This window comes from Lepidochelys olivacea (genome assembly GCF_965140295.1).
Source record: "Lepidochelys olivacea isolate rLepOli2 genome assembly, chromosome: 4".
NCBI classification, from domain to species: domain Eukaryota; kingdom Metazoa; phylum Chordata; order Testudines; family Cheloniidae; genus Lepidochelys; species Lepidochelys olivacea.
Genome location: NC_140414.1, coordinates 146,586,377 through 146,612,481, shown reverse-complemented (window position 1 = coordinate 146,612,481; position 26,105 = coordinate 146,586,377). Strand labels below are relative to the sequence as shown.

Here is a 26,105-nt window from a genome sequence, read left to right as displayed (position 1 = left end):
TCTGCATCAACTCATCGATGGCAAATTTTGAAGCAACATCTGGGCTCCTGAACCACTGAGGTCTGAGTATCTGAGTACCGCTGACTTAATATAGTATTGATTACAGCTCATTATTTATTAATCATAATACTTGTATATGCTGATGTTCATCCATAGATCTCAAAGCACTTTACAAAGGAGGGCAGAATCATTATTCCCATTTTACAGGTGGGGAAACTGAGGCACAGAAAGGTGAAGTGACTTGCCTGAGGTCCCCAGCATAGCAGTGGCAGAGGCAGGAATTGAATCCAGATCTCCTCAGTTCCAGCCCTGTGCCTGAATCACTAGGCCACACTGCCACGCCCTTGTAATTTTATACAGTGGATTCTGCTTATTAGCAACCTCTTGGTTCCCAGCAAGAAGTTTCCATTCTCCAGCAGTTGCTGTTATGCAGAAGGCAGGCTTGAGGGGCTGCAGTCAGGGCAGAAAGCGCTGGGATGTGCCAAGCCTGGGCCCTGGTGCCAGGGCAGGATGCAGCCTGGAGAGCTCAGGGAGAGGTGCCAGGCAGAACGTGGGCTCCCAGTGTCTCCGTTCCTCGGGGAGAACCCCAGCATCCGGGCTGCAGCCCCCACCCTGCCTGCAGCGCCAGGACTCTGGCAGGGGCTCCCTGGGAATCTTCAAGGGAAAGAGGGTGAATGGCTACCGCCTGCTTATAGCACAAGGGGCGCTTGTCTGTGCCCACTGCGGGAAACTTGCACCGAACTACCAGCTGCTGGCAAGAAAAGTGTCCTCCTGGAGCTCTGCAAGCCCCGCTCTTCCCCATGCAGGCTGGCAGTTTGCATCCCCCAGTCTTTCGGCTCCTTAAATGAGTACTTAGGGCACAGCAGAGATAGTTAGTCCCCCAGATTCCTGCTCTAGCCCCAGGGCACAGGTCCCACCAACCTGTCTGTACAGCCCGCTGCGTTACGCTCGAGTGTCCAGTTCCTTGACCTCTGGACACCCGCAGCGTGCACGGATTTGCTGCCCATGTGGAAACAAAGTTCCCAATTCATCAGTTTCACCTAAGTTCAGCACCATCTTGAGCCTGTGGCACTTAGTCGTGTCTATAGTAAAACCAAATAGAAGTTTATTTGGCAGAGCTTGAGATAAAGATTCAAACAGAAGCCAGTCTAAGGACTGGAAGCATGGTTACAGAGAACAGACGCCCCCATCCCGCAAGCTAGAGCCTATACATCTGTTAGTCTTTGAGGTGCCACCGGACTTCTTGTTGTTTTCACGTATTAACTAGTTCCTTTCCTGTCTAATAAGGAATTTCTCACCCAATGATCATGCAGCGCTTGTCCAGTCGAGAGAGTGGGGATCCGCTTTTCGTGAGGCATGGATGCTGGCTGAACATCTCGTCTGTAATGGAGGCCACCTTGAGCCCCCCTTTCTCCTTGTATGTAGTCCCAGTGTAACGATGCTGCCTTTGGTAGGACACAACTGACAGTATCAATTCAGGACAAATTGCTTAGAGCAGGGCAGTTACAGCCCAAAACTGGCTGTCCTTTATTATTAAGCCATGCCAAACCAGCCAAACAGAGAGGATGTTGGTTTTACCCCACTGGCTAACCATAAGTCACACAAGCAATTCCCTTAGACACTCCAGTTTCCCAGTATCGACACCAGGACCGTTCCTTATGGGGATGACTGGTTCTGAAAACTTATACCCCAGTAAAAGAAAAAAGGTTCTCCTGATCCCAAAGGACCAAGCCCCAGACCCAGGTCAAATGATAACTTAGATCTTACCCAAAATACACGCTTATGGCCAGTTCGTATTAACTCAACTAAAATTTATTAAAAAAGAAAAGAAAGAGAGTTTAGACTTGAGTTTAATTTCTTGAGGTCCAGTTACATAGCAGAGATGGTGAGTTTGTTGTTGCCAAAAGTTCTTTTAGAAATAGTCCACAGGTTATAGTTCAGTGTCCATATTCAGTGACTGGGGATCTCAATTCTTATGGCTTAGGGTTTCCCCTTCTTGAAACCCAAAGCAGATCTGAGATGAAGAAGGATCGTGTCCCAGGGTTTTTTACATTTCCAGCAGCCTTTTGGCCTGAGAAAACAATAGGCTTAACTTTCCTTCTCCCAAAGATCGTGGCAATTAACACAGGGTAATTTATCCATTAAACAGTTCAGATACAGGTTACCACAACCTTCAAAGACACATTTTGACAATGATACTATTTCACTCAAATGTCTTCCTAAATGTTAATACTCCTTTTTTGATCTTTGAATCAAAGCCATAGTAATAGACAAGACTTGTTTGCTTACATCACAAGACCTGAGCAAACAGCTACCCTTCTATATCTAACAATACAAGCTTGCATTTTAAAGCTCTATTCATTTACATTGCGACAGATTTCTGTTACCAGTCTGTCTGAAGCATCAGTTGATCAGGTTCAGGCTGCAGGATCTTTAAGGGAGGAGATGGTGTAACACACCAAGTGTCTAAGTTTTAAAGTTTCATTGATAAAATAATAAAATAACAGCAGAGGGTGATGGGTGCTCCCCACGTCACTCAGAGGAAGGAAGAAAGCATTAGCGCCCCAAGCCCTAACCCACTTTCATACTCACACACGTACTACCAGAGGCTGGCCAGGCCCGGGTGTAACATAAGAAGAAGTGGGGGGGTGTGGACGAGAGTTCTTGTCCTGGGCCCAGGTCGTCCAAGGTCCACTGCAAATCTCCAAATTGCTCAAGCTCTCAGGATGGTTTTAAGTCCTGGGCTCCTTTGGGGGTGTTCCATTCCATTCCATTCCATTCCATTCCTGGTGCTCTTTGTGCCAGTCCAAACCGGCTTTCTGTGGTCTCTTTCCCTTTCCCAAAACATCCCGGCTTCAGGGACGCCTGGCTTGGCTCCCCCTCTTGTTGTCTCGTCTGTGTTTTCAGACTCTGCCGCCCTGGGCTTGCTGTCTTGCAGGTGCATGTCTGTGCAGTTGGATTTTCTTTCTCATGGCTTCTCGGGCAACTTTCAAGCCCTCGTCTTTCTCGGCTCACAGCCAAACGTTGGCTGTGAGCTGCGACCTTGGGCTGGCTGGGGCCAGCGTCTTATCTTCAGATTGAGCTAGCTGAAGTGTTGAATTAACTCGTTCTCTGCTCTCTTCTTCTCCCCGCCGTTCTTGGCCTCTCGTACCTTATAAAGGAAACGTTTACTCCCCACTCGCACACCTTTGACCCTCCCCAAAATGCTTTGCGATTCTTGCAATGGCGTTAGCAATATACAGTGCTGATCTGCCTTCCCAGGGGACTCCCTGCGGGGAGGGGGCCATTGAGTTGTGACCACATATCTTCCTAACCAGTCTTTAAAGTTTGGCCATGGGTCATGTCATTCTGTGAGTTGATTAACTCTTTCTGGCCCTATGTCACCTTTCAATGAGATATTATATTACACTCATAATGTCACACCCAGACCTTTTGTCTCTCTTCATCGCCAGGGCGTTTTGTTAACTTCAGCTTGCCCTGTTGGTCCCCCCGGCTCAAGGTGTTTTTCTTTGGCTCTTTTATGCTTCATAATGGCCCAAGCATGCACCTTGTCTAGACTTTCCACTCTTGGCTGGGATCTGGGAACTGTTCTCACATGTGATGGAGTTAGCTCTGAGAACCAGCCTGTCCCTGTGTCCTGTTTCACCTCGGGCAGCTTTAATCACAATATTAGACTTGTTACGTGACTCTTGAAATATTTCCCTACATACATCCTGCAACCAGTAAGTTTTTAGGTTTTGGCAGAGACCACAGATGGCCCCTTCGGTGAAATAGGGTGAAGATGGTGATCACTAGGGAAACATGGCCACCTAGGGATGTCTAAGCAAGTCCCTGGGTGCAGACTGGTAATTGTCAACTCCCTGGGGCTGACAGCCAGAGCCCTGCCATGCGTGGCTGAAGCACGTAACATAGCTTCACGGGGCTTTCCTGATTATCCGCGTTTTTGATTATCCAGTCTGGTCCCGGTCCCAATTAGATTGGATAAATGGGTTCCCAGTGTAGAAGTCTGACAAAGCATAAGATTCAAATAGAAGTAAATACAAGGTTTCGAAATGTATGGTTACAGATAAAAGAAAAACCCACAGTGCAATCTTCAGTTCACCCCAGTGGTCCCCTTGTACAGGGTCTTTTTTTTGAGCTCTTTTATGCTTTGAAAAGGCCCAAGTGTGTAACCTTGTCTAGACTGTCAACACTGGACTAGGCTAGGTTGAAATTGTCAATTATTCTCACTCTTGATGGGGTTATCTCTGAGAACCAGCCACCCCGGTGACCTGCTTCACTCCCAGGACACAACTTTGGACACAATATTCGACATGTTATATCACTCTTAAAATATTTCCAGTACATACATCCTGCAATAACCATGACAACCCCCGAGTTCTTTGCTTTTGGCAGAGACCACGCAGGGTCCCTTTGGTGAAATATCATGCAGATGGCCATCACGGGGGAAAACATGCCTATCTAGGGAAGTCCCTGGGTACAGACTCATAACTGTGTGGCCCCCCCCATGATACCAACGTGGGCCATTTGGATCACCCCCCGCACACACTGTGTGGGCACGAGGGTATCCCAGCCCATTATCTGTGTGGGTGGGTCTGGCATTCCCCAGGGTACAATCTGGACTGCTGTGTTCCCTTAACTCTCCAGCTTGGGGTGCCTTTTACACTGCGGTTTGTCTCACCATCTGCTTTTCCAGTCTGACCGGCTGAAATCGTTTTCAATCAGGACCCCTCCCCCAACCCTGTGTTCCTTCAGGTGGTGGTGCTGCTGTGAGCAGAGAGAAAGGGAAGAAGAGGTGATTTGGGGGCCATGGCTTTCTACCTTTATAGTCCACTCTCTTGCACAAGAGCCATCTCCTGCTATGGCTCACATGCCATAAAGTTTGTCTCTCTTTTAAAATGTAAATTTTTGTTCACTCCCCTCTTCCTGCCAGTGAATGGTCGCTCTGCTATGTGATGGTCCTGATGATCTCATTGATACCTGACTGGGTCATTAATTGCTGGGAAACTGGTTTGTGTCTGCTTTTCTAACCATGGGACATGCCTTCAACAACATTATACAGTAGGATCTCATAACTTTACATTAACAATGTTGCCATACATATTTTACTAGCATAATAATGATCAGCAAATTATGAGTTTTCAAATGATACCTCACAAGGATACCTTCTACAAAATGTATCATAGTCTTGTAAAAAAGGTGAACATAAAGGTGCAGACTGTCAGAGTGGCAGGTCCCTGACCACAGGCAAGTTTGCTGCAGCACTGGGACATACTGAGCCTGGGCCCCTGGTGCCAGGGCATGGTGCAGTCTGGAGAGTACAGGGAGAGAGATGGTGCAGCCCCAGCATCTCCTTCCCCTGTTGCAGCCCTGCAAACCTGCCTGCAGCCGGGGTCTTTCTTCTCAAAAAGGTAGCTATTAAGCAGCATGCCTGTTGCCAATATCCAAATCCCATTAACATTCACATCACTGGGACGGGATCAGCTCCTAGCAGAATATCGTTATTCTGCAAAAGTTGTTAATCTTGGGATTGCTATTAAGTGGGCTCTGCTGTACTTGGATTGGATGCTCTTTGGGACAGAGACTGTGTTTGTGTGGCGCCTAGGTCCGTGACTGGGGATCTACCACTACTGACATACGAATCAGAAATAGTAATGGGCCCCATCTACCATTTCCAATGCAGTAGGAGGGAGGAAACAAGAGTGGGGTTAGTGAAGGGCCTGGGCTGATCACATTGGCTCAGATACTCAAAAGTATTTAGGCTCCTTAAATACCATTGAGGATCCGGGCCATTCTGTTTACCTCCCCATCTTCTGTCAGTGATTCTTTCTGTTCTGTGTGGCCATGTACTGCTGAAAAGCTGCCATGTTCCTCCTCGTTCTCGGAGACATCATTACTTATTGGACCCCTGGCCTACTTCCTGGGGCTACGGTGCATCTTTAGATCCCTTCTCCTCCCAGTAGTGCTCCTGGGGTCACCTTCCTCCTCCCTCAGCTTCACGCCACCCTCCAGCTGAGATCATTCTGCCCATTTCTCCAGGAATCCTCCTGGCTTTGCACTCCTCATCCACTGCCCCCAGGCCCTGCGTCTTGCCTTAACACTGGGCCTAACCCTGCAGCCCTCCTTGCAGGATCCGGGATGTTAGACGGGAAGCTCTCTGAGGCTGGGGATGCAGCTGCCTTTTCCTAAGATCTTCACGGGATAATCAAAGTTGGAGCAATATGTTTTGTTGTTTTTTAAAGCAGCAGGAATTTTTTGCTCAGGGGAAGATGGGGAGGGGAGTGTCTGAGGACTTTCCTAACCCTTCCGCTTTACTCCTTTTTTAGGTGTGAAGAAGAGAACCAAAGTGATCAAGAACAACGTGAACCCTGTGTGGAATGAGGCAAGTGGCGCCCCCTTCTGAACCTGCTCCCCTTTCTTGCCAGGAGCCACGTTTGCGGGAGCCAGAGTTCATTCCATTTCTTGAGTCACAGAGCTTGGTCCGAATTCTACCCCGTGTGGGAAAAGAGCTGAGCTCTGTATCTCTCTTTTTTTAGCATTCAAATTCATCCCTGGTGTAACTACACTAGGGGCTAATTTAGCCCTTTGCTGTTTGCGGCTGGGTCCAGAACCCTAGGATCTTGCCTTGATTCACCCCTGTGCCCTGGCCTGTTTCCTGACACTGGCTCCCCCTGACACTGGCTCTTATGCATTATTTGAATAGGATGCAAAATAGCCTCCAGGCTCCTCCCCCTTTGCCTAGGGTGTGTTGTGTGGTCAGCAGCCTGCTCAGAAATACCGTGCTGTGAAGTGACCTGGCTGCTGCCACAGCTGAGTGGAATCAGAGCTGCTCAGCTGTGTGTCTTCGGCCCCTGTGCTGGAAAGAGAGATTCTCCGTTAGCTCGGGTGGGTGCTTTCAGAGCAGGAGGATGAGAGCTCCATCACTGCTGGGGATTGGATCGTGCCCTTCAGAAAACTTGGTGGGTGCATTGCTTCCCATCTCGATTCTGGCTTCACTAAAGCCCACAGGAAGCCTCATCTGCAGGCCCTCTGTGATCAGAGCCCTGGACGGGAGATCTGGGGCAGAGACTACAGGGGCTGGGGGTGGTCTAAATGCTGGTGCACGTATGCCCCTGGGTCTGTGTAATGACTACACTGCATCAGCAGTGTCTGAACTCAGGACCTTCAGCAGGACCTAATGGAGTAGCTCTGTTAGCAGGCAGCAGCAGTAGCCTGTCCTCTAGTAGCCAGCCACAGCAAGGCAAGCTGATCCGTGCTCCTAGCAGGAATTAGCTTTAATTGAAAGCCGCTCTGCCGTGGGTCCTTTAAGGGCAAACTGGAGTGATCAAAGTGTGACGTATCAGCCAGGTGTGGCCTTTGGAGAGGTAGCTTAACTCCCCTTAGAGTTAGGTAATATCTAACCTACATCTCCCTTTGCTGTAGATTAAGCCCATGACTTCTTGTCCTACCTTCCATGGACATGGAGAACAATAGATCACTGTCATCTTGATAACAACCTTTGACATATTTGAAGACTGTTATCATGGCCCTCCTCATTCTTCTCTTGTTTAGACTAAACCGGAAATCCAGAACTCAGTTCACCAAGGGAATTTTCCAGAGGTCTGCCAGGTCCAGACTTCCTGGCTTTTCCGTCAATTTCATGACGAACCGGCTCTGAAGCTGTGACTTGCTGTGCAAAAGTGGTGGGCTCTCTTAGAATGTCCCGTGGAATTGAGCGCTTTTTAAAGTGCCGTTTCATCACTGTAGGTACTTCACTTGGTCCTCCTCACTGTAGTACCTGAGCACCTTCATTACATTCCCAAAACTCCTGCAAGATTTGCAGATGGGAAACTGAGGCACAGGGTAGCTCAAGTGACTTTCCCAAGGTCACCTAGAAAGTCTGTTGCTGAGCTGAGAATTGAACCCAGGTGCCCTAAGTCACAATATAATGCCTCATCCACTGTCCTTCCTAACCAGTGCTTTTAAACCAATGTACCAGGACAGCATGTGCGCTGCCCAATCAGACTCCTGGGTGGGAAGGAAGAAATCTACAAAGCTTCTTTTAAAAAAAAATTGGTTAGCATCTCATTCGAGTACATATGAACTTAAAATTATGAAAAGGTCTTAGGCCATTCCAATGATTTCCGCTAGCCAAGATCAAGTCTGAATTCATGACGAAAGCTGGTCAAAAGATTCTTGATAGAATAGTTTTCTATTGAAAAATGCAGTTTTGTTGAAATTGAAATGTTTTATGGGAATGTGTTGATTCCTACAAGATTTTTCAAGAGGGAAAAGTCAAAATGTGATTTGACAATGTCGTTTTGTTCAGACTTCTATATTATATGAAAACTTTCATTTTAATACAACTCAGTATGTTATATTTAATGTCATATATATATATATATAATTTTAGTAGAATATAAAAGTTGAAGTGAAATAGTTTGATACTATTGAAATGAAATGGTCCCAAATAAATTTTTTTATTAGTTTTTTTCATTTTGTGGGAATTTTCAAAATTTCATCTTTTCTTTTCTGATTTTTGTTTTTAATTTATTTTGGAATTTCCCATGGAATGGAAATTTGGGTTCCTGACAAACTTTGTGTTGTAAGACTGATGATTAAAATCATGGCAAATGCTGTGATGTGAACACCCTTCATTTTTGAAGGAGGAATGTGGGAAGAATTGGCTGAGAATATTTTTGGTGTAACCGTTTTCAGTGGAAATGCAGTCAAATCAAAATCAACACATTTAGTGGGAATGTGTCAATTTTGATGAACTTTTTGACTGGAGACAGTTGAATGTCAAAAGTTTTGATACGGTAAAAACATTTCATTTTGACTTTCCCATTTTGTTTCACTTAGTTTAGGCTCTTATACTAAAATATTCATTTTAATAATATTTTTATATACTGTGTTTAATATTACATTTTGTTTCAACATTATTGAAGCAAAACAATGTTTTTGAATAGAAACTTTTTAGAATTTTGATTTTTTTTGTCCTGATTTGGAGTGAAAATAAATTTTGAAATGTCAGAATTTCCTGTGGGATGGAAATTCCATTTTTCGGCTAGTTCTAGCTGTGGGTCAATAGCTGTCTGTGCTAATGCTATAACATGGCAATGATTTTTTATTGTTTCTCTTCTCGCTCTAGGGGTTTGACTGGGATCTGAAAGGAATTCCCTTAGACCAGAATGCTGAGCTCACTGTTGTCGTCAAAGACCATGAGACTGTCGGAAGAAACAGGTAAGATGTGCCCCCAAATCTCCTCTGTTGTTTCTTGTCCATAAAAGCGACTGATTTGTTTATAAGGTAGGCTGTTGGGCAGCTCATAACCCAAAACATGGGGGTTTTATTTTGGGTGGAGGACAAACCAAGTTTTCCAATTCTCATCTTCAGAATCCTCTGACTTGCCCTGCACCATGGGTTGCTCTTTACTCTTGGGCTGCGTGTATAAAAAGCTCCCCGTCCCAGATCAGGAAGGCTGCATTATACATCTCCATGGCATGGCTGTAAACGATGACACAAGATGCGAGCGAGGAGAATCACAACCATAGATTGACCTCCTTCTCCCCAAGCCCCTGCTCTGTACTCAAATCCCTTCTTAAGATGCTTCCATGAAGCCCATGGGTCATCTGTCAATATTCATGAGGGCTCTTAGCCAAGTGGCTCTCAGCCAGGGGTATGTGTGTGCCCCTGGGGTACTTAGAGCTCTTCCAGGGGGTGCATCAGGATACAGAGGGACCTAGACAAATTGGAGGATTGGGCCAAAAGAAATCGGATGAGGTTCTACAAGGACAAGTGCAGAGTCCTGCACTTAGGACGGAAGAATCCAATGCACCGCTACAGACTAGGGAGCGAATGGCTAGGCAGCAGTTCTGCAGAAAAGGACCTAGGGGTTACAGTGGACAAGAAGCTGGATATGAGTCAACAGTGTGCCCTTGTTGCCAAGAAGGCTAGCCGCATTTTGGGATGTATAAGTAGGGGCATTGCCAGCAGATCGAGGGACGTGATCATTCCCCTCTATTCGACACTGGTGAGGCCTCATCTGGAGTACTGTGTCCAGTTTTGGGCCCCACACTTCAAGAAGGATGTGGATAAATTGGAGAGAGTCCAGCGAAGGGCAACAAAAATGATTAGGGCACTGGAACACATGAGTTATGAGGAGAGGCTGAGGGAACTGGGATTGTTTAGTCTACGGAAGAGAAGAATGAGGGGGGATTTGATAGCTGCTTTCAACTACTTGAAAGGGGGTTCCAAAGAGGATGGATCTAGACTGTTCTCAGTGGTAGCAGATGGCAGAACGAGGAGTAATGGTCTCAAGTTGCAGTGGGGGAGATTTAGGTTGGATATTAGGAAAAACTTTTTCTCTAGGAGGGTGGTGAAGCACTGGAATGCGTTACCTAGGGAGGTGGTGGAATCTCCATCCTTAGAAATTTTTAAGGTCAGGCTTGACAAAGCTCTGGCTGGAATGATTTAATTGGGGATCGGTCCTGCTTTGAGTAGGGGGTTGGACTAGATGACCTCCTGAGGTCCCTTCCAACCCTGATATTCTATGATTCAATAGAAGTCCTTATTTGTATTTCCTCCCCTTAAGGTGTCCGTTTTCTATAGGTTAGTATATGTTTGATGTTACACTATTACCAGACACGTCCATTTGCTGTCATGGCACCTTTGCGGTTGGACGTTCTGTCCGGAACCTTCCAGATGCTGGTGTCAGTGATGTTCTGTGAGTGGCTGAGGTTGGTATTCGGGACAAAATTCTGCCTCTTGCCTGCTACTTCCAGTTTCCTATAACTTATGAGTTATTTAAGTTTATCTATACAAAGGTTATGGGTCTCAAGCCTCCCACTATCTACTAAAGCCAAATTTTACAGGATAAAAGCCTGTAGGTTCCTTGAATTACTACTAAATATAATAAAGCAGAATAACAAAGCAATGAGTATAATACAGGTAAGCCGGCCCACTGGGCTACATAGATAAGGTATGATTATTACAGACACACACAGAGCTCCTCTGACTTGAGTAGGGGCTAGGCACTTGTGACTAACTTGAAGGGCAAAATTTGGCTTTTTTGGTCTTTTCTGCTTTTACTCCAAAAGCTTAGTTTGCTCAGGGAGCTGGGCGCGCAGTGCAGAGGAGCCCTGGGAAAGGGGAGCCAGGAGGGAAGCATGCTGGGTTTTCTTTCCTTTCCCTATCTTAAAGCCATGGGCCTGGGAGGGGTTTGAGTTTCATCCGATCTGTCTGTAAATAGGTAACAGGCTTTCTAAGCAGAGGTCTCGCTGGATCGACTGGGGGTTTGGTTTGCCTTCCCTAGTGCGAGCTGCGGGCCTTTCCTGGTTAATGTTAACAAAGGGCATGTGTGACTTAGGCCACCTACACGCGACGTGTGGGTGAACTTCAGCGGCGAGAGGAATGTGCTGCATTTCTGATGACATTGAGTTGAAAGCTTGGGGGGAGATCATAGAATATCAGGGTTGGAAGGGACCTCAGGAGGTCATCTAGTCCAACCCCCTGCTCAAAGCAGAACCAATCCCCAATTAAATCATCCCAGCCAGGGCTTTGTCAAGCCTGACCTTAAAAATTTCTAAGGAAGGAGATTCCACCACCTCCCTAGGTAACGCATTCCAGTGTTTCACCACCCTCCTAGTGAAAAAGTTTTTCCTAATATCCAACCTAACTCCCCCCCCCCCCACTGCAACTTGAGACCATTACTCCTCGTACTGTCATTTGGTACCACTGAGAACAGTCTAGAGCCATCCTCTTTGGAACCCCCTTTCAGGTAGTTGAAAGCAGCTATCAAATCCCCCCTCATTCTTCTCTTCCGCAGACTAAACAATCCCAGTTCCCTCAGCCTCTCCTCATAACTCATGTGTTCCAGTCCCCTAATCATTTTTGTTGCCCTCCGCTTTACGTTTTCGAATTTTTCCACATCCTTCTTGTAGTGTGGGGCCCCAAACTGGACACAGTACTCCAGAAGAGGCCTCACCAATGTCTCATAGAGGGGAACAATCATGTCCCTCGATCTGCTGGCAATGCCCCTACTTATACATCCCAAAACGCCATTGGCCTTCTTGGCAACAAGGGCACACTGTTGACTCATATCCAGCTTCTTGTCCACAGTAACCCCTAGGTCCTTTTCTGCAGAACTGCTGCCTAGCCATTCAGTCCCTAGTCTGTAGCGGTTCATGGGATTCTTCTGTCCTAAGTGCAGGACTCTGCACTTGTCCTTGTTGAACCTCATCAGATTTCTTTTGGCCCAATCCTCCAATTTGTCTAGGTCCCTCTGTATTCTATCCCTACCCTCCAGCATATCTACCTCTCCTCCCAGTTTAGTGTCATCTGCAAACTTGCTGAGGGTGAAATCCATCCCATCATCCCGATCATTAATAAAGATGTTGAACAAAACCGGCCCGAGGACCGACCCTTGGGGCACTCCACTTGATAGCGGCTGCCAACTAGACATGGAGCCATTGATCACTACCCGTTGAGCCCAACAATCTAGCCAACTTTCTATCCACCTTATAGTCCATTCATCCAGCCCATACTTCTTTAACTTGCTGGCAAGAATACTGTGGGAGACAGTGTCAAAAGCTTTGCTAAAGTCAAGGAACAACATGTCCACTGATTTCCCTTCATCCACAGAGCCAGTTATCTCGTCATAAAAGGCAATTAGATTATTGAGGCATGACTTGCCCTTGGTGAATCCATGCTAACTGTTCCTGATCACTTTCCTCTCCTCTAAACGCTTCAGAATTGATTCCTTGAGGACCTGCTCCATGATTTTTCCAGGGACCGAGGTGAGGCTGACCGGCCTGTAGTTCCCCGGATCCTTCTCCTTCCCTTTTTTAAAGATGGGCACTACATTAGCCTTTTTCCAGTTGTCCAGGACCTCTCCTGATCACCAGGAGTTTTCAAAGATAATGGCCAATGGCTCTGCAATCACATCTGCCAACTCCTTTAGCACTCTCGGATGCAGTGCATCCGGCCCCATGGACTTGTGCTCGTCCAGCTTTTCTAAATAGTCCCGAACCACTCTTTCTCCACAGAGGGCTGGTCACCTCCTCCCCATGCTGTGCTGCCCAGTGCAGCAGTCTGGGAGCTGACCTTGTTCGTGAAGACGGAGGCAAAAAAAGCATTGAGTACATTAGCTTTTTCCACGTCCTCTGTCACTAGGTTGCCTCCCTCATTCAGTAAGAGGCCCGCGCTTTCCTTGACTTTCTTCTTGTTGCTAACATACCTGAAGAAACCCTTCTTGTTACTCTTAACAGCTCTTGCTAGCTGCAACTCCAGGTGTGATTTGGCCTTCCTGATTTCACTCCTGCATGCCCGAGCAATATTTTTATTCTCTTCCCTGGTCATTTGTCCAATCTTCCACTTCTTGTAAGCTTCTTTTTTGTGTTTAAGATCAGCAAGGATTTCACTGTTAAGCCAAGCCGGTCGCCTGCCATATTTACTATTCTTTCTACGCATTGGGATGGTTTGTCCGTGTAACCTCAATAAGCATTCTTTAAAATACAGCCAGCTCTCCTGGACTCCTTTCCCCCTCATGTTATTCTGCCCATCAGTTCCCTGAGGGAGTCAAAGTCTGCTTTTCTGAAGTCCAGGGTCTGTATTCTGCAGCTCTCCTTTCTTCCCTGTGTCAGGATCGTGAACTCGACCATCTCGTGGTCACTGCCCCCCAGGTTCCCATCCACTTTTGCTTCCCCTACCAATTCTTCCCGGTTTGTGAGCAGCAGGTCAAGAAGAGCTCTGCCCCTAGTTGGTTCCTCCAGCACTTGCACCAGGAAATTGTCCACTACATTTTCCAAAAACTTCCTGGATTTTCTGTGCACCACTGTATTGCTCTCCCAGCAGATATCAGGGTGATTGAAGTCTCCCATGAGAACCAGGGCCTGCGACCTAGTAACTTCCGTGAGTTGCCGGAAGAAAGCCTCGTCCACCTCATCCCCCTGGTCCGGTGGTCTATAGCAGACTCCCACCACGACATCACCCTTGTTACTCACACTCCTAAACTTAATCCAGAGACTCTCAGGTTTTTCTGCAGATGGTGGGTTTCCTCGAGTACCCAGAAAGTAAATAACCCTTTGCGCCTCTACAGCACATTCCATAGAAGTGCTACGGGCCGGCTGGCTGTGTGTATGGCTCGCGGCTGGCCCAGGGAAAGGGTAAGAGATGGAATGCTCAGGTGCTCTCCTGTAGCTCAAGTGACAGAGACTTGTGTCCGTAGAGCAGAAGGATGAGGGTTCTAAGCCCACCTCCCTCTGTGTAGCCTTTTATCCCCTGGGTAATCCCTGTAGTGTCGGGAGGTGTAAAGATTAAGTCCTCTTTAGTGCCTCGGGGAGGCTGGGATTGTTTCCCTTCCTGCGTTTGGCCAGGCTCATGCTGTGCTGGAGCTGGGAAGTAATATAAACATTCCCGGAAGCTTCCTTCCCACTGAAGCCTTGCAAACAGCATTTGCACTGTGCACCTGTGTGCGTCCGGGCTTCTTAGAATCATAGAATATCAGGGTTGGAAGGGACCCCAGAAGGTCATCTAGTCCAACCCCCTGCTCGAAGCAGGACCAATTCCCAGTTAAACCATCCCAGCCAGGGCTTTGTCAAGCCTGACCTTAAAAACCTCTAAGGAAGGAGATTCTACCACCTCCCTAGGTAACGCATTCCAGTGTTTCACCACCCTCCTAGTGAAAAAGTTTTTCCTAATATCCAATCTAAACCTCCCCCCCTGCAACTTGAGACCATTACTCCTCATTCTGTCATCTGCTACCATTGAGAACAGTCTAGAGCCATCCTCTTTGGAACCCCCTTTCAGGTAGTTGAAAGCAGCTATCAAATCCCCCCTCATTCTTCTCTTCTGCAGGCTAAACAATCCCAGCTCCCTCAGCCTCTCCTCATAACTCATGTGTTCCACACCCCTAATCATTTTTGTTGCCCTTCGCTGGACTCTCTCCAATTTATCCACATCCTTCTTGTAGTGTGGGGCCCAAAACTGGACACAGTACTCCAGATGAGGCCTCACCAATGTCGAATAGAGGGGAACGATCACGTCCCTCGATCTGCTCGCTATGCCCCTACTTATACATCCCAAAATGCCATTGGCCTTCTTGGCAACAAGGGCACACTGCTGACTCATATCCAGCTTCTCGTCCACTGTCACCCCTAGGTCCTTTTCTGCAGAACTGCTGCCTAGCCATTCGGTCCCTAGTCTGTAGCGGTGCATTGGATTCTTCCATCCTAAGTGCAGGACCCTGCACTTATCCTTATTGAACCTCATCAGATTTCTTTTGGCCCAATCCTCCAATTTGTCTAGGTCCTTCTGTATCCTATCCCTCCCCTCCAGCGTATCTACCACTCCTCCCAGTTTCATATCATCCGCAAATTTGCTGAGAATGCAATCCACACCATCCTTCAGATCATTTATGAAGATATTGAACAAAACCGGCCCCAGGACCGACCCTTGGGGCACTCCACTTGATACCGGCTGCCAACTAGGCATGGAGCCATTGATCACTACACGTTCAGCCCGACAATCTAGCCAGCTTTCTACCCACCTTATAGTGCATTCATCCAGCCCATACTTCCTTAACTTGCTGACAAGAATACTGTGGGAGACCATGTCAAAAGCTTTGCTAAAGTCAAGAAACAATACATCCACTGCTTTCCCTTCATCCACAGAACCAGTAATCTCATCATAAAAGGCGATTAGATTAGTCAGGCATGACCTTCCCTTGGTGAATCCATGCTGGCTGTTCCTGATCACTTTCCTCTCATGCAAGTGCTTCAGGATTGATTCTTTGAGGACCAGCTCCATGATTTTTCCAGGGACTGAAGTGGGGCTGACTGGCCTGTAGTTCCCAGGATCTTCCTTCTTCCCTTTTTTAAAGATTGGCACCACATTAGCCTTTTTCCAGTCATCCGGGACTTCCCCGGTTCGCCACGAGTTTTGAAAGATAATGGCCAATGGCTCTGCAATCACAGCCGCCAATTCCTTCAGCACTCTCGGATGCAACTCGTCCGGCCCCATGGACTTGTGCACGTCCAGCTTTTCTAAATAGTCCCTAACCACCTCTATCTCCACAGAGGGCTGGCCATCTCTTCCCCATTTTGTGATGCCCAGTGCAGCAGTCTGGGAGCTGACCTTGTTAGTGAAAACAGAGGCAAAATAAGCATTGAGTACATTAGCTTTTTCCACATCCTCTGTCACTAGGTTGCCTCCCTCATTCAGTAAGGGGCCCACACTTTCCTTGGCTTTCTTCTTGTTGCCAACATACCTGAAGAAACCCTTCTTGTTACTCTTGACATCTCTTGCTAGCTGCAGCTCCAGGTGCGATTTGGCCCTCCTGATATGATTCCTACATGTCCGAGCAATATTTTTATACTCTTCCCTGGTCATATGTCCGACCTTCCACTTCTTGTAAGCTTCTTTTTTATGTTTAAGATCCGCTAGGATTTCACCATTAAGCCAAGCTGGTCGCCTGCCATATTTACTATTCTTTCGACTCATTGGGATGGTTTGTCCCTGTAACCTCAACAGGGATTCCTTGAAATACAGCCAGCTCTCCTGGACTCCTTTCCCCTTCAAGTTAGTCCCCCAGGGGATCCTGGCCATCCGTTCCCTGAGGGAGTCGAAGTCTGCTTTCCTGAAGTCCAGGGTCCGTATCCTGCTGCTTACCTTTCTTCCCTGTGTCAGGATCCTGAACTCAACCAACTCATGGTCACTGCCTCCCAGATTCCCATCCACTTTTGCTTCCCCCACTAATTCTACCCGGTTTGTGAGCAGCAGGTCAAGAAAAGCGCCCCCCCTAGTTGGCTCCTCTAGCACTTGCACCAGGAAATTGTCCCCTACGCTTTCCAAAAACTTCCTGGATTGTCTATGCACCGCTGTATTGCTCTTCTTGGGGGACCCTTTATTTATTTTTTAGTTTAATCACTTCTGATACAGAACCGTCGCTCTCTATCTCCTAGATCGGCGTGTGCGGAGGCTCCGCCTTGCATTCGGCAAGCCGGGGGTTAACTCTACACCACTCCCCTTGCAGAGGTGGGGAGGCAGAGAGATGGCTAGGGGTTCTCCAACTGGGGGTCAGAACCCCTCAGCAGGTTGCGAGGTTATTACATGGGGGGTCGTGAGCTGTCAGCCTCCACCCCAAACCCCGCTTTGCCTCCAGCATATATAATGGTGGCAGATATGTAAAAAAGTATGTTTAATTGATAAGGGGGAGGTCGCACTCAGAGGCTTGCTATGTGAAAGGGGTCACCAGTATAAAAGTTTGAGAAACACTGGGCTACAGGCTGATCAGCTTCCCAGCACGGCTTCACTGAAGTGGCTGCTAGGGCCATGGAGGGCTTGCCCTGGAGAGAATGCTCCATGGCCAGTCATTACAGGGCTGAAGTTTTCCTGTTGTTTGTATCTTCTGGCAATTAGGGTGTATAGCACGCTTGCAGAGTGTGATGTGGCTGATCCACATATGCAGTTCTCTATGTTCTCTATGTGTTGCTAGAGGATGGCTTATACTGGAACAGGGTTTGTCTGTGACCACACAGGCATAACCCTAGTAGAACTGTTTGGGGGAGAGGACGTATGTTGCTCAGGGAACTAGTAGAATTTTGAGAGTTTTGTCAACAAGGCTCAAAACTGAGCATGGATGTACGTAAGGCTGGACTGACCCACAGAAAGTTTTGTTGGCAAAACTTTCTTGTGTAGATCAGCGCTGAGTCACTGATTCTAGCTTTGTGGCTGGGTGTGCACCTGTCTCTGAAAATACCATCCACTGTGCCCCTGGATATAAGAGTGGACCCATCTGACTCACCCTCCCCCATCCATGCAATGATTTGAAAACATGCTCCTTAGTCTCTTTGGGGTTTAAAAAAACCTAACCAGACACTGCTTCCGAATGCAGCCAGTGAACAGATATTCCTGCTCTCTCGGGGCTATGTTTTGCTCTGCACACGTAATACATTGGCAAAGTAGGTTAATAACCTACTGCGGCCACCAGCTGATAATTACTTCATAGCTCAAGTATTAAAGAACAGTGTGGTGGGGCTGCAGGGCCTGGTTCAAACCCAACAGATCATCCATGCAAAGATTGTTACCTGTGGCCTGATTGAAGTTTTGCAGGCAGAATGTAGCCATTCTCCAGGGTTGGTGAGCTTTAGGTTAACTCTGTCTTCCCTGTGTTTTGCATGTCAGTTTTAGGACGCAGCATCTAGCTGTCTGGAAGGCTCATTGTAATGGGATTAAAGGTAGTAGAGGGTTATTTAAGCATGTCTGCATGCTCTCTTTATACTTACAGAGGTTGGAAGGGAGACAAAACCACCAATCTCTGACTATAGGAGGCTAGGATGAGAACTAATAGGCAGATGGTTCAACATCTGTCATTCACAGGGTTTCTTTCACTTTCCTCTGAAGCAGCTGGGGCTGGCCACTGTCAGAGACAGGACACTGGGCTAGATGGAGCTTGGGTCTGAGCCAGCCTGCCCATTCTCATGTTCCTATAAATGGAATATCTAAGAATAGAAAAAATGATTAAACTAAAAAGAATCTCAAGCTCTTCAAACTGCTGGGCAAGCACAGAACAACATTAAAGGAAAGTGTGGGCTTAAAATTCATGCACTGAGGTGAGTGGGGACACAGATTTCCTTGTCCGTGTTACAAGTAAACACCTTATATCCTGAAACCAAAGGTACATTAGCTATCCTATTTTGTGTGTCATCATTTATGCTACACTGGCATTTTGCATTTTGTTCCGTTTGGAGAATAATAGACTATTTCTCTACAGTTATGAATGTGTAAACAAAATAGTATCCATTCCAAACGCCCCTGACAAACTGTTTATTTTATGAGATGTATACTGGACAGATGCCAGCAATTAGCATGGTCCCCACAGCAATATAGACACAGAAACATTTAATAAACCACAGTAACAAAGGCCTCGATTCAATAAAGCCACTTGAATATGTGTTTAAAGTTCAGTTTATGAGTAATTCTCTGCAGGATTGTGGTCAAAATTACCAGCAGAGTCCCCCTGCTCCCCAATCACTTGCTCTGCTCTCAACTTTGTAGGGGTCAAAGAGTAAAGAAGGGCCACACAATCTGATCTGAATGTTAACAACTTCAGGGTATAATTGAGTGTGGTCTAAGAGGCTGTAAAGGAAAACACCTTGCCAGAGCCCCATCTCTCATATCAATACAGCTTTACTCACAGTACCTTATTTGGGGAAAAAGGCAGGTAGGTCCCTGATAATTTAAGGCTTTATAGGTGAAAACTAACATCTATCTGGTCATTTCACATTAGTGGGTATGTCAGTTTCACCTGACGGTTCCCTCACTATAACAGGGATGCTGCAGTTTGGGTTGCAAAAGCTGCAGGGGAATGTTATGTTTTTAGAAAAAATAAACTGTTTTCAGGAACACTTAAAAGGGGGGAGGGAGGAGAAATGTTTCTGCTGAGGAGTGAAAGGCTGTTATAAACCTGATATTGACCTGCCTCTGTGTTCAAGGCAGGAGAGGGCACAAATCTGCTGAAGGAAAGCAGGCGTTCTACCCTCAGTCACACGACTCAGCTTTCCAGAGAAAACGTGGTCTGTGCTGGGCATTCAAACCTTTTGCTTTAAGAGCTTCTTGCAGACAGAGGCCCCCTCAGCGCCCATCTACAAGCCAGCCCTCTCCTGAAGCTGCAGCAAACACGCTGTACACTCCAGCCCCTGCAATAACACTCTCACCCTGCCCTGACCCTCTTCCAAAGGGGCAGCTCCCGCTTCTCTCATTATCTCGTTAGGCTTGGCAGAATTGCATTCTTATTTTTTTTAATAATTCGACAGGAGACTATCCATGTTTATTTTTAAGCATTTTTATTAGTTTTTATCTATTTATCTAGTTTATTTTCACAGTTGTGGGGGTCAGACAATATTTAATGAGCGTAGATGCTGATGTTCAAAAAGTCGAAGCTCTGTAACTGTTAAAATACAAATTGTCAACATCCCATGTCAAAATATATAAAGTAAAAATCCTTAAATCCCTGGCTGGGATGATTTAACTGGGAATTGGTCCTGCTTCGAGCAGGGGGTTGGACTAGATGACCTTCTGGGGTCCCTTCCAACCCTGATATTCTATGATTCTAAATCAAACTCTAAATTTTCAAGCAGCATTTTTCTTACTTTGCTGATCCGTGCACTTTGATTAGTAGAGATGGGAATCCTTTTCCATCCGTGTGTGTGTGTGTGTACGGTGAAATCGATGTTGCCTGGCATTTACTGTTATAAATTACATATAGGCTTGGAAAGATTAATTTATCATTAACAAACATATATGCAGTCTGCATTCAGAATGATTAAATGTAAACACTGTGAATCAATTTCTAAAATATCTATTCCAAGGACCTCGCAAATGCAAGAGGGTGTTGTGGTTTTTTGTTGTTTTTTTTTTTTTTTTTGGAGAGAAGTGGAATGAGGGTATAATTGATTTCTGGTGATGACGTTCACATTATGAAGAACTCTGCTCCACTCACAGATCCCAGACAGAGTATGCAGAGTTGATTGTAAACTCAGCCCTTTTGATTCGTAAGCAGCGAATGACATAAACCTGCATCCCTGCAAGGCTCTCTTTGTAGAGCAGAGCCGTGCTTTAACCCAGGGGTTCTCAAACATCATTGCACCATGACCCCTTTCTGACAACAAAAATTACAATGTGACCCTAGGAGGGGGGGACTGAAGCCTGAGCCCGCCCGAGCCCTGCTGCCTGGGTTGGGGTGGGGGGTAAAGCCGAAGCCCGAGCCCCACCATCCTTGGTTGGGACAGGGGGCAAAGCAGAAGACTGAGTCCCATGGTCCCGGGTGGGGAGGCCAGAGCTGCAGCCCGAAGCCTTCAGCCCCAGGCAGGGGACCTGTAACCTGAGCCCCGCCGCCCAAGGCTGAAGCCCTTGGGCTTCGGCTTCAGCCCCAAGTGGTGGGGCTTGGGCTTTGGCCCCGGGCCCCAGCAAGTCTAAACCAGCCCTTGCGACCCCACCCACTCTGGGGTCCTGACCCACAGTTTGAGAACCGCTGCTTTAATCCAGCTCAAAGGAAAAAGCCCTTAACTAGGGGAGCTAACTAGGGGGTGGGGAAGGCTGTGCTCTGAGGCAGGAAATGCCCTGACGCGGACAGCAAGGCCCAGCTGAATTCTGTGCAGCAGGGCACATAACACAGCACGTTGTCATCCCTGGGGGCTGGAATCTGGCTAGGGAGGTTAATTCTGGGCCCTGTGGAGGATGTTTTGAAACAGCTGGAATAGCAACATTGTTCTTTGCCAGGAACTGCTGGGCTTGAGCCTGCTGCTTTTCTCAGTGGAAAACATGAACCCCCTCTTTCCCTGCCCCCCTCCAGCCCTCTGCTCAAATGATATTGAGAACTTAAAATTCTATGAGCAATTTGCATATGCATCTGATGAAGTGAGCTGTAACTCATGAAAGCTTATGCTCAAATAAATTGGTTAGTCTCTAAGGTGCCACAAGTACTCCTTTTCTATAAGCAATTTCTTTACCAAAAAAAAAAAAAAAGCAGGGGTGGGGGTGGGAAGGGGAGCTCTAGCTCAGCCACAAGACATGGGCTTGATGCAGGAACTGAATTGAAATTCTCTGGCCTGTGCAATACAGGCGTGTCATGGTTACAGGGCTAGCTGCATTTCTGTCCCTCTCTGGGAGCAACCCCCCAGGTGTTGAGCCTAGGGCCTCTACCTCTCCTGGGCTGTAATTCTGAAACTCTCCCCTAATGAGAGTGGGCCCCGGGCTACAGCCCCCGTGTGTCCGCCATGCTTATGCAGCAGGTCCGTCTGGAATTGGGCACCTGTGGCTCCGTCCTGCGGGAGGCTGTGAGCAGCGGTGACTGCCGTGAGCAGACAACCTTCTGAAATCACAAGCATTGTGTGTTCTGCCGTTGGAATAAAGCGTTAGAGAGAAAAAGGATTTTAAAGCAACAATCAGTCTACGCACATGGTTATCTTCCCATCCCCCTTGAGAACCTGGGCAGGTGTAGTTTCTTCAGGCACTCCCAGTAGGGTGCTGTGTCTGTCTGGCTCCCCCCCAACCTCAGATCCCACCTTCTCTTTGGAAAGCGGAATCTGCTCCATGCCAGCTGTTAGGAATAAGTACCATGGGCATTAAGGGCAGCCTGGGTGCTCCTTTTTAATTTAAGATTTGCCTGGGGTTGTGAAGATGTAAAGCCCTGCGTGCATGCTTACTAGCAGGGTCTCTAGTGGTTTGGAATTGGTGCTTGTTGTGTGGTTTGTTTTCTTTTTACTTTGTCCTGCACCTAAAAATAAATGTTTATCGTTGTGGATTTTGTCCTCTGTTTGCCAAAGGAAGGGGGCTTGGGATCTGCTGCTTCTTATTCACTTTCTACAGCAGGAGCTGGATTCAGCTCTGTTTCCCCAGGGGTAAATCCAAATTAACTCCATCCAGGGCAGTGGAGTTGCTCTGGATTTACAGTGCTGTAACCTTCATCAGAAGGTGGCTGTGTCTTCTGTCCCTTAATGGTTGGTTTTATACATACCCCACTTTCCTTGTTTTCGACTGAAAGGAGCCTGAGCCATTGCTCCAGCATGTTTACAGCTCAGGACGGCTGTTGGAAGCTACCAGCTTCTGGATATGGAACGTCTACCTGTGAATCTGGTAGACAAAGCAGCTGGCTGCCTCAGAAGTGGGTAGGTCATGCAAATTCCTTCTCTGGGGTATTTGTTTTTACCAGAACCTCCTTTCCTCGGTGGACATACTACATGCTGAGACAAATATATTCCTGGCCATGAATGTAAGTGATCATTGGGCAAGTGAACAGTTCGAGTGTTCCCAGGCAATAAGGAATCCACGCATCCAGCTCCTTTTTACGATACCCTGAGAGTAGAGTGACGACAATGCCATGGATTGTCCTGTGAGATTGGGACGTAGGATTGATTTTTGGCCTCCTGTTGATGGTGAGAGCATTGTGGTGGGATCCTAGGATGATGCACAAAGGCGTGTTACTTACTGAAGTCTGACTTGGGCCATCGCAGCCTGAATCTGCACTGCCTTGGTGGCAATATTTTAAATTCTCCCTATAGAATCATAGAATATCAGGGTTGGAAGGGACCCCAGAAGGTCATCTAGTCCAACCCCCTGCTCAAAGCAGGACCAATTCCCAGTTAAATCATCCCAGCCAGGGCTTTGTCAAGCCTGACCTTAAAAACCTCTAAGGAAGGAGATTCTACCACCTCCCTAGGTAACGCATTCCAGTGTTTCACCACCCTCTTAGTGAAAAAGTTTTTCCTAATATCCAATCTAAACCTCCCCCACTGCAACTTGAGACCATTACTCCTCGTTCTGTCCTCTGCTACCATTGAGAACAGTCTAGAGCCATCCTCTTTGGAACCCCCTTTCAGGTAGTTGAAAGCAGCTATCAAATCCCCCCTCATTCTTCTCTTCTGCAGGCTAAACAATCCCAGCTCCCTCAGCCTCTCCTCATAACTCATGTGTTCCAGTCCCCTAATCATTTTTGTTGCCCTTCGCTGGACTCTCTCCAATTTATCCACAACCTTCTTGAAGTGTGGGGCCCAAAACTGGACACAGTACTCCAGATGAGGCCTCACCAATGTCGAATAGAGGGGAACGATCACGTCCCTCGATCTGCTCGCTATGCCCCTACTTATACATCCCAAAATGCCTTTGGCCTTCTTGGCAACAAGGGCACACTGCTGACTCATATCCAGCTTCTCGTCCACTGTCACCCCTAGGTCCTTTTCCGCAGAACTGCTGCCTAGCCATTCGGTCCCTAGGCTGTAGCTGTGCATTGGGTTCTTCCGTCCTAAGTGCAGGACCCTGCACTTATCCTTATTGAACCTCATCAGATTTCTTTTGGCCCAATCCTCCAATTTGTCTAGGTCTTTCTGTATCCTATCCCTGCCCTCCAGCGTATCTACCACTCCTCCCAGTTTAGTATCATCCGCAAATTTGCTGAGAGTGCAATCCACACCATCCTCCAGATCATTTATGAAGATATTGAACAAAACCGGCCCCAGGACCGACCCTTGGGGTACTCCACTTGATACCGGCTGCCAACTAGATATGGAGCCATTGATCACTACCCGTTGAGCCCGACAATCTAGCCAGCTTTCTACCCACCTTGTAGTGCATTCATCCAGCCCATACTTCCTTAACTTGCTGACAAGAATACTGTGGGAGACCGTGTCAAAAGCTTTGCTAAAGTCAAGAAACAATACATCCACTGCTTTCCCTTCATCCACAGAACCAGTAATCTCATCATAAAAGGCGATTAGATTAGTCAGGCATGACCTTCCCTTGGTGAATCCATGCTGGCTGTTCCTGATCACTTTCCTCTCATGCAAGTGCTTCAGGATTGATTCTTTGAGGACCTGCTCCATGATTTTTCCAGGGACTGAAGTGAGGCTGACTGGCCTGTAGTTCCCAGGATCCTCCTTCTTCCCTTTTTAAAAGATGGGCACTACATTAGCCTTTTTCCAGTCATCCGGGACTTCCCCGGTTCGCCACGAGTTTTCAAAGATAATGGCCAATGGCTCTGCAATCACAGCCGCCAATTCCTTCAGCACTCTCGGATGCAACTCGTCCGGCCCCATGGACTTGTGCACGTCCAGCTTTTCTAAATAGTCCCTAACCACCTCTATCTCCACAGAGGGCTGGCCATCTCTTCCCCATTTTGTGATGCCCAGCGCAGCAGTCTGGGAGCTGACCTTGTTAGTGAAAACAGAGGCAAAAAAAGCACTGAGTACATTAGCTTTTTCCACATCCTCTGTCACTAGGTTGCCTCCCTCATTCAGGAAGGGGCCCACACATTCCTTGGCTTTCTTCTTGTTGCCAACATACCTGAAGAAACCCTTCTTGTTACTCTTGACATCTCTGGCTAGCTGCAGCTCCAGGTGCGATTTGGCCCTCCTGATAACATTCCTACATGCCCGAGCAATATTTTTATACTCTTCCCTGGTCATATGTCCAACCTTCCACTTCTTGTAAGCTTCTTTTTTATGTTTAAGATCCGCTAGGATTTCACCATTAAGCCAAGCTGGTCGCCTGCCATATTTACTATTCTTTCGACTCATTGGGATGGTTTGTCCCTGTAACCTCAACAGGGATTCCTTGAAATACAGCCAGCTCTCCTGGACTCCTTTCCCCTTCAAGTTAGTTCAAGTTCCCCTGTTGCTGAATAAATCCCTACAAGAAATGTTTGAAATCAACTTCTCTTTGAAAAATAGCAGGGAGATAACACTGTCCAGGTCTACTAGCAGTTGTCCTACCAAGAGTCTTATGGTGCTTTACAAACATAATGAGCAACCCTCCTGGAATGGGAGTTAGCATCATATTTCCCAATTCACCAATGGTAAAACTGAGGCCCAGAGAGATAGTGATGCCCCAGGTTGACCTGGAACCCAGAGGCAGGAATAAAACTTGGATTTTTTGATCTTCAGTCCTGGACTTTTAACTACTGCTCTGTTCTCTCTCCCTATTTTTATATATTCAAAGATTGACAGAGTCCAAGGCCAGAAGGGACCATTGTGATCATCTAGTCTGACCTCCTGCATAGCTCAGGCCAGAGACCTGCCCCACAATAATCCCTAGAGCCGAGCTTTTAGACAAACAGCCAATCTTGATGTAAAAATTGTCACTGATGGAGTATCCACCATGATCCTTGGTAAATAGTTCCAGTTGTCAGTTACTTTCCACATTGAAAATGCATGCCTTATTTCCAGTCGGAATTTGTCTAGCTTCAACTTCCAGCCATTGGATCATGTTAGACCTTTCCCTGGTAGATTGAAGAGCCTGTTGTTACATATTTGTTCCCCAGATAGTTATTTATAGACCGTGATCAAATCACCCCTTAACCTTCTCTTTGTGAAGCTAAATAGATTGACTCAAGTAGTGTGGTCTCTATAAGGGATGTTTTCTAATCCTTTAATCATTCTCTCGGCTCTTCTCTGAACCCTCTCCAATTTATCAACATCCTTCTTGAATTGTGGGCACCAGAACTGGACACACTAGTTGCAAACAGAAATTGACAGCCTTGTGCTACATTTTGGAAAAAGGAGCGTACACAAACCAAACCAAAAGATGGTGAGAAACCTTCTCAGCTAACAGTTATCCAAGCTGATAATCATACA

General features: G+C 47.0%; 1 protein-coding gene across 2 annotated transcripts in view; it reads left to right on the top strand.

The window, feature by feature from the left end:
- The window catches only part of DYSF (dysferlin), a gene marked incomplete at its 5' end in the record, with an annotated part of 306,191 nt that overhangs the window by 30,588 nt on the left and 249,498 nt on the right, over window positions 1–26,105 (top strand). For both annotated transcript variants that reach the window (XM_084626184.1, XM_084626183.1), the window contains 2 exons: window positions 6,327–6,382; window positions 9,131–9,222. In XM_084626184.1, coding sequence (XP_084482310.1) covers window positions 6,327–6,382; window positions 9,131–9,222 — 148 coding nt within the window. The remainder of the gene's footprint in view (window positions 1–6,326; window positions 6,383–9,130; window positions 9,223–26,105) is intronic.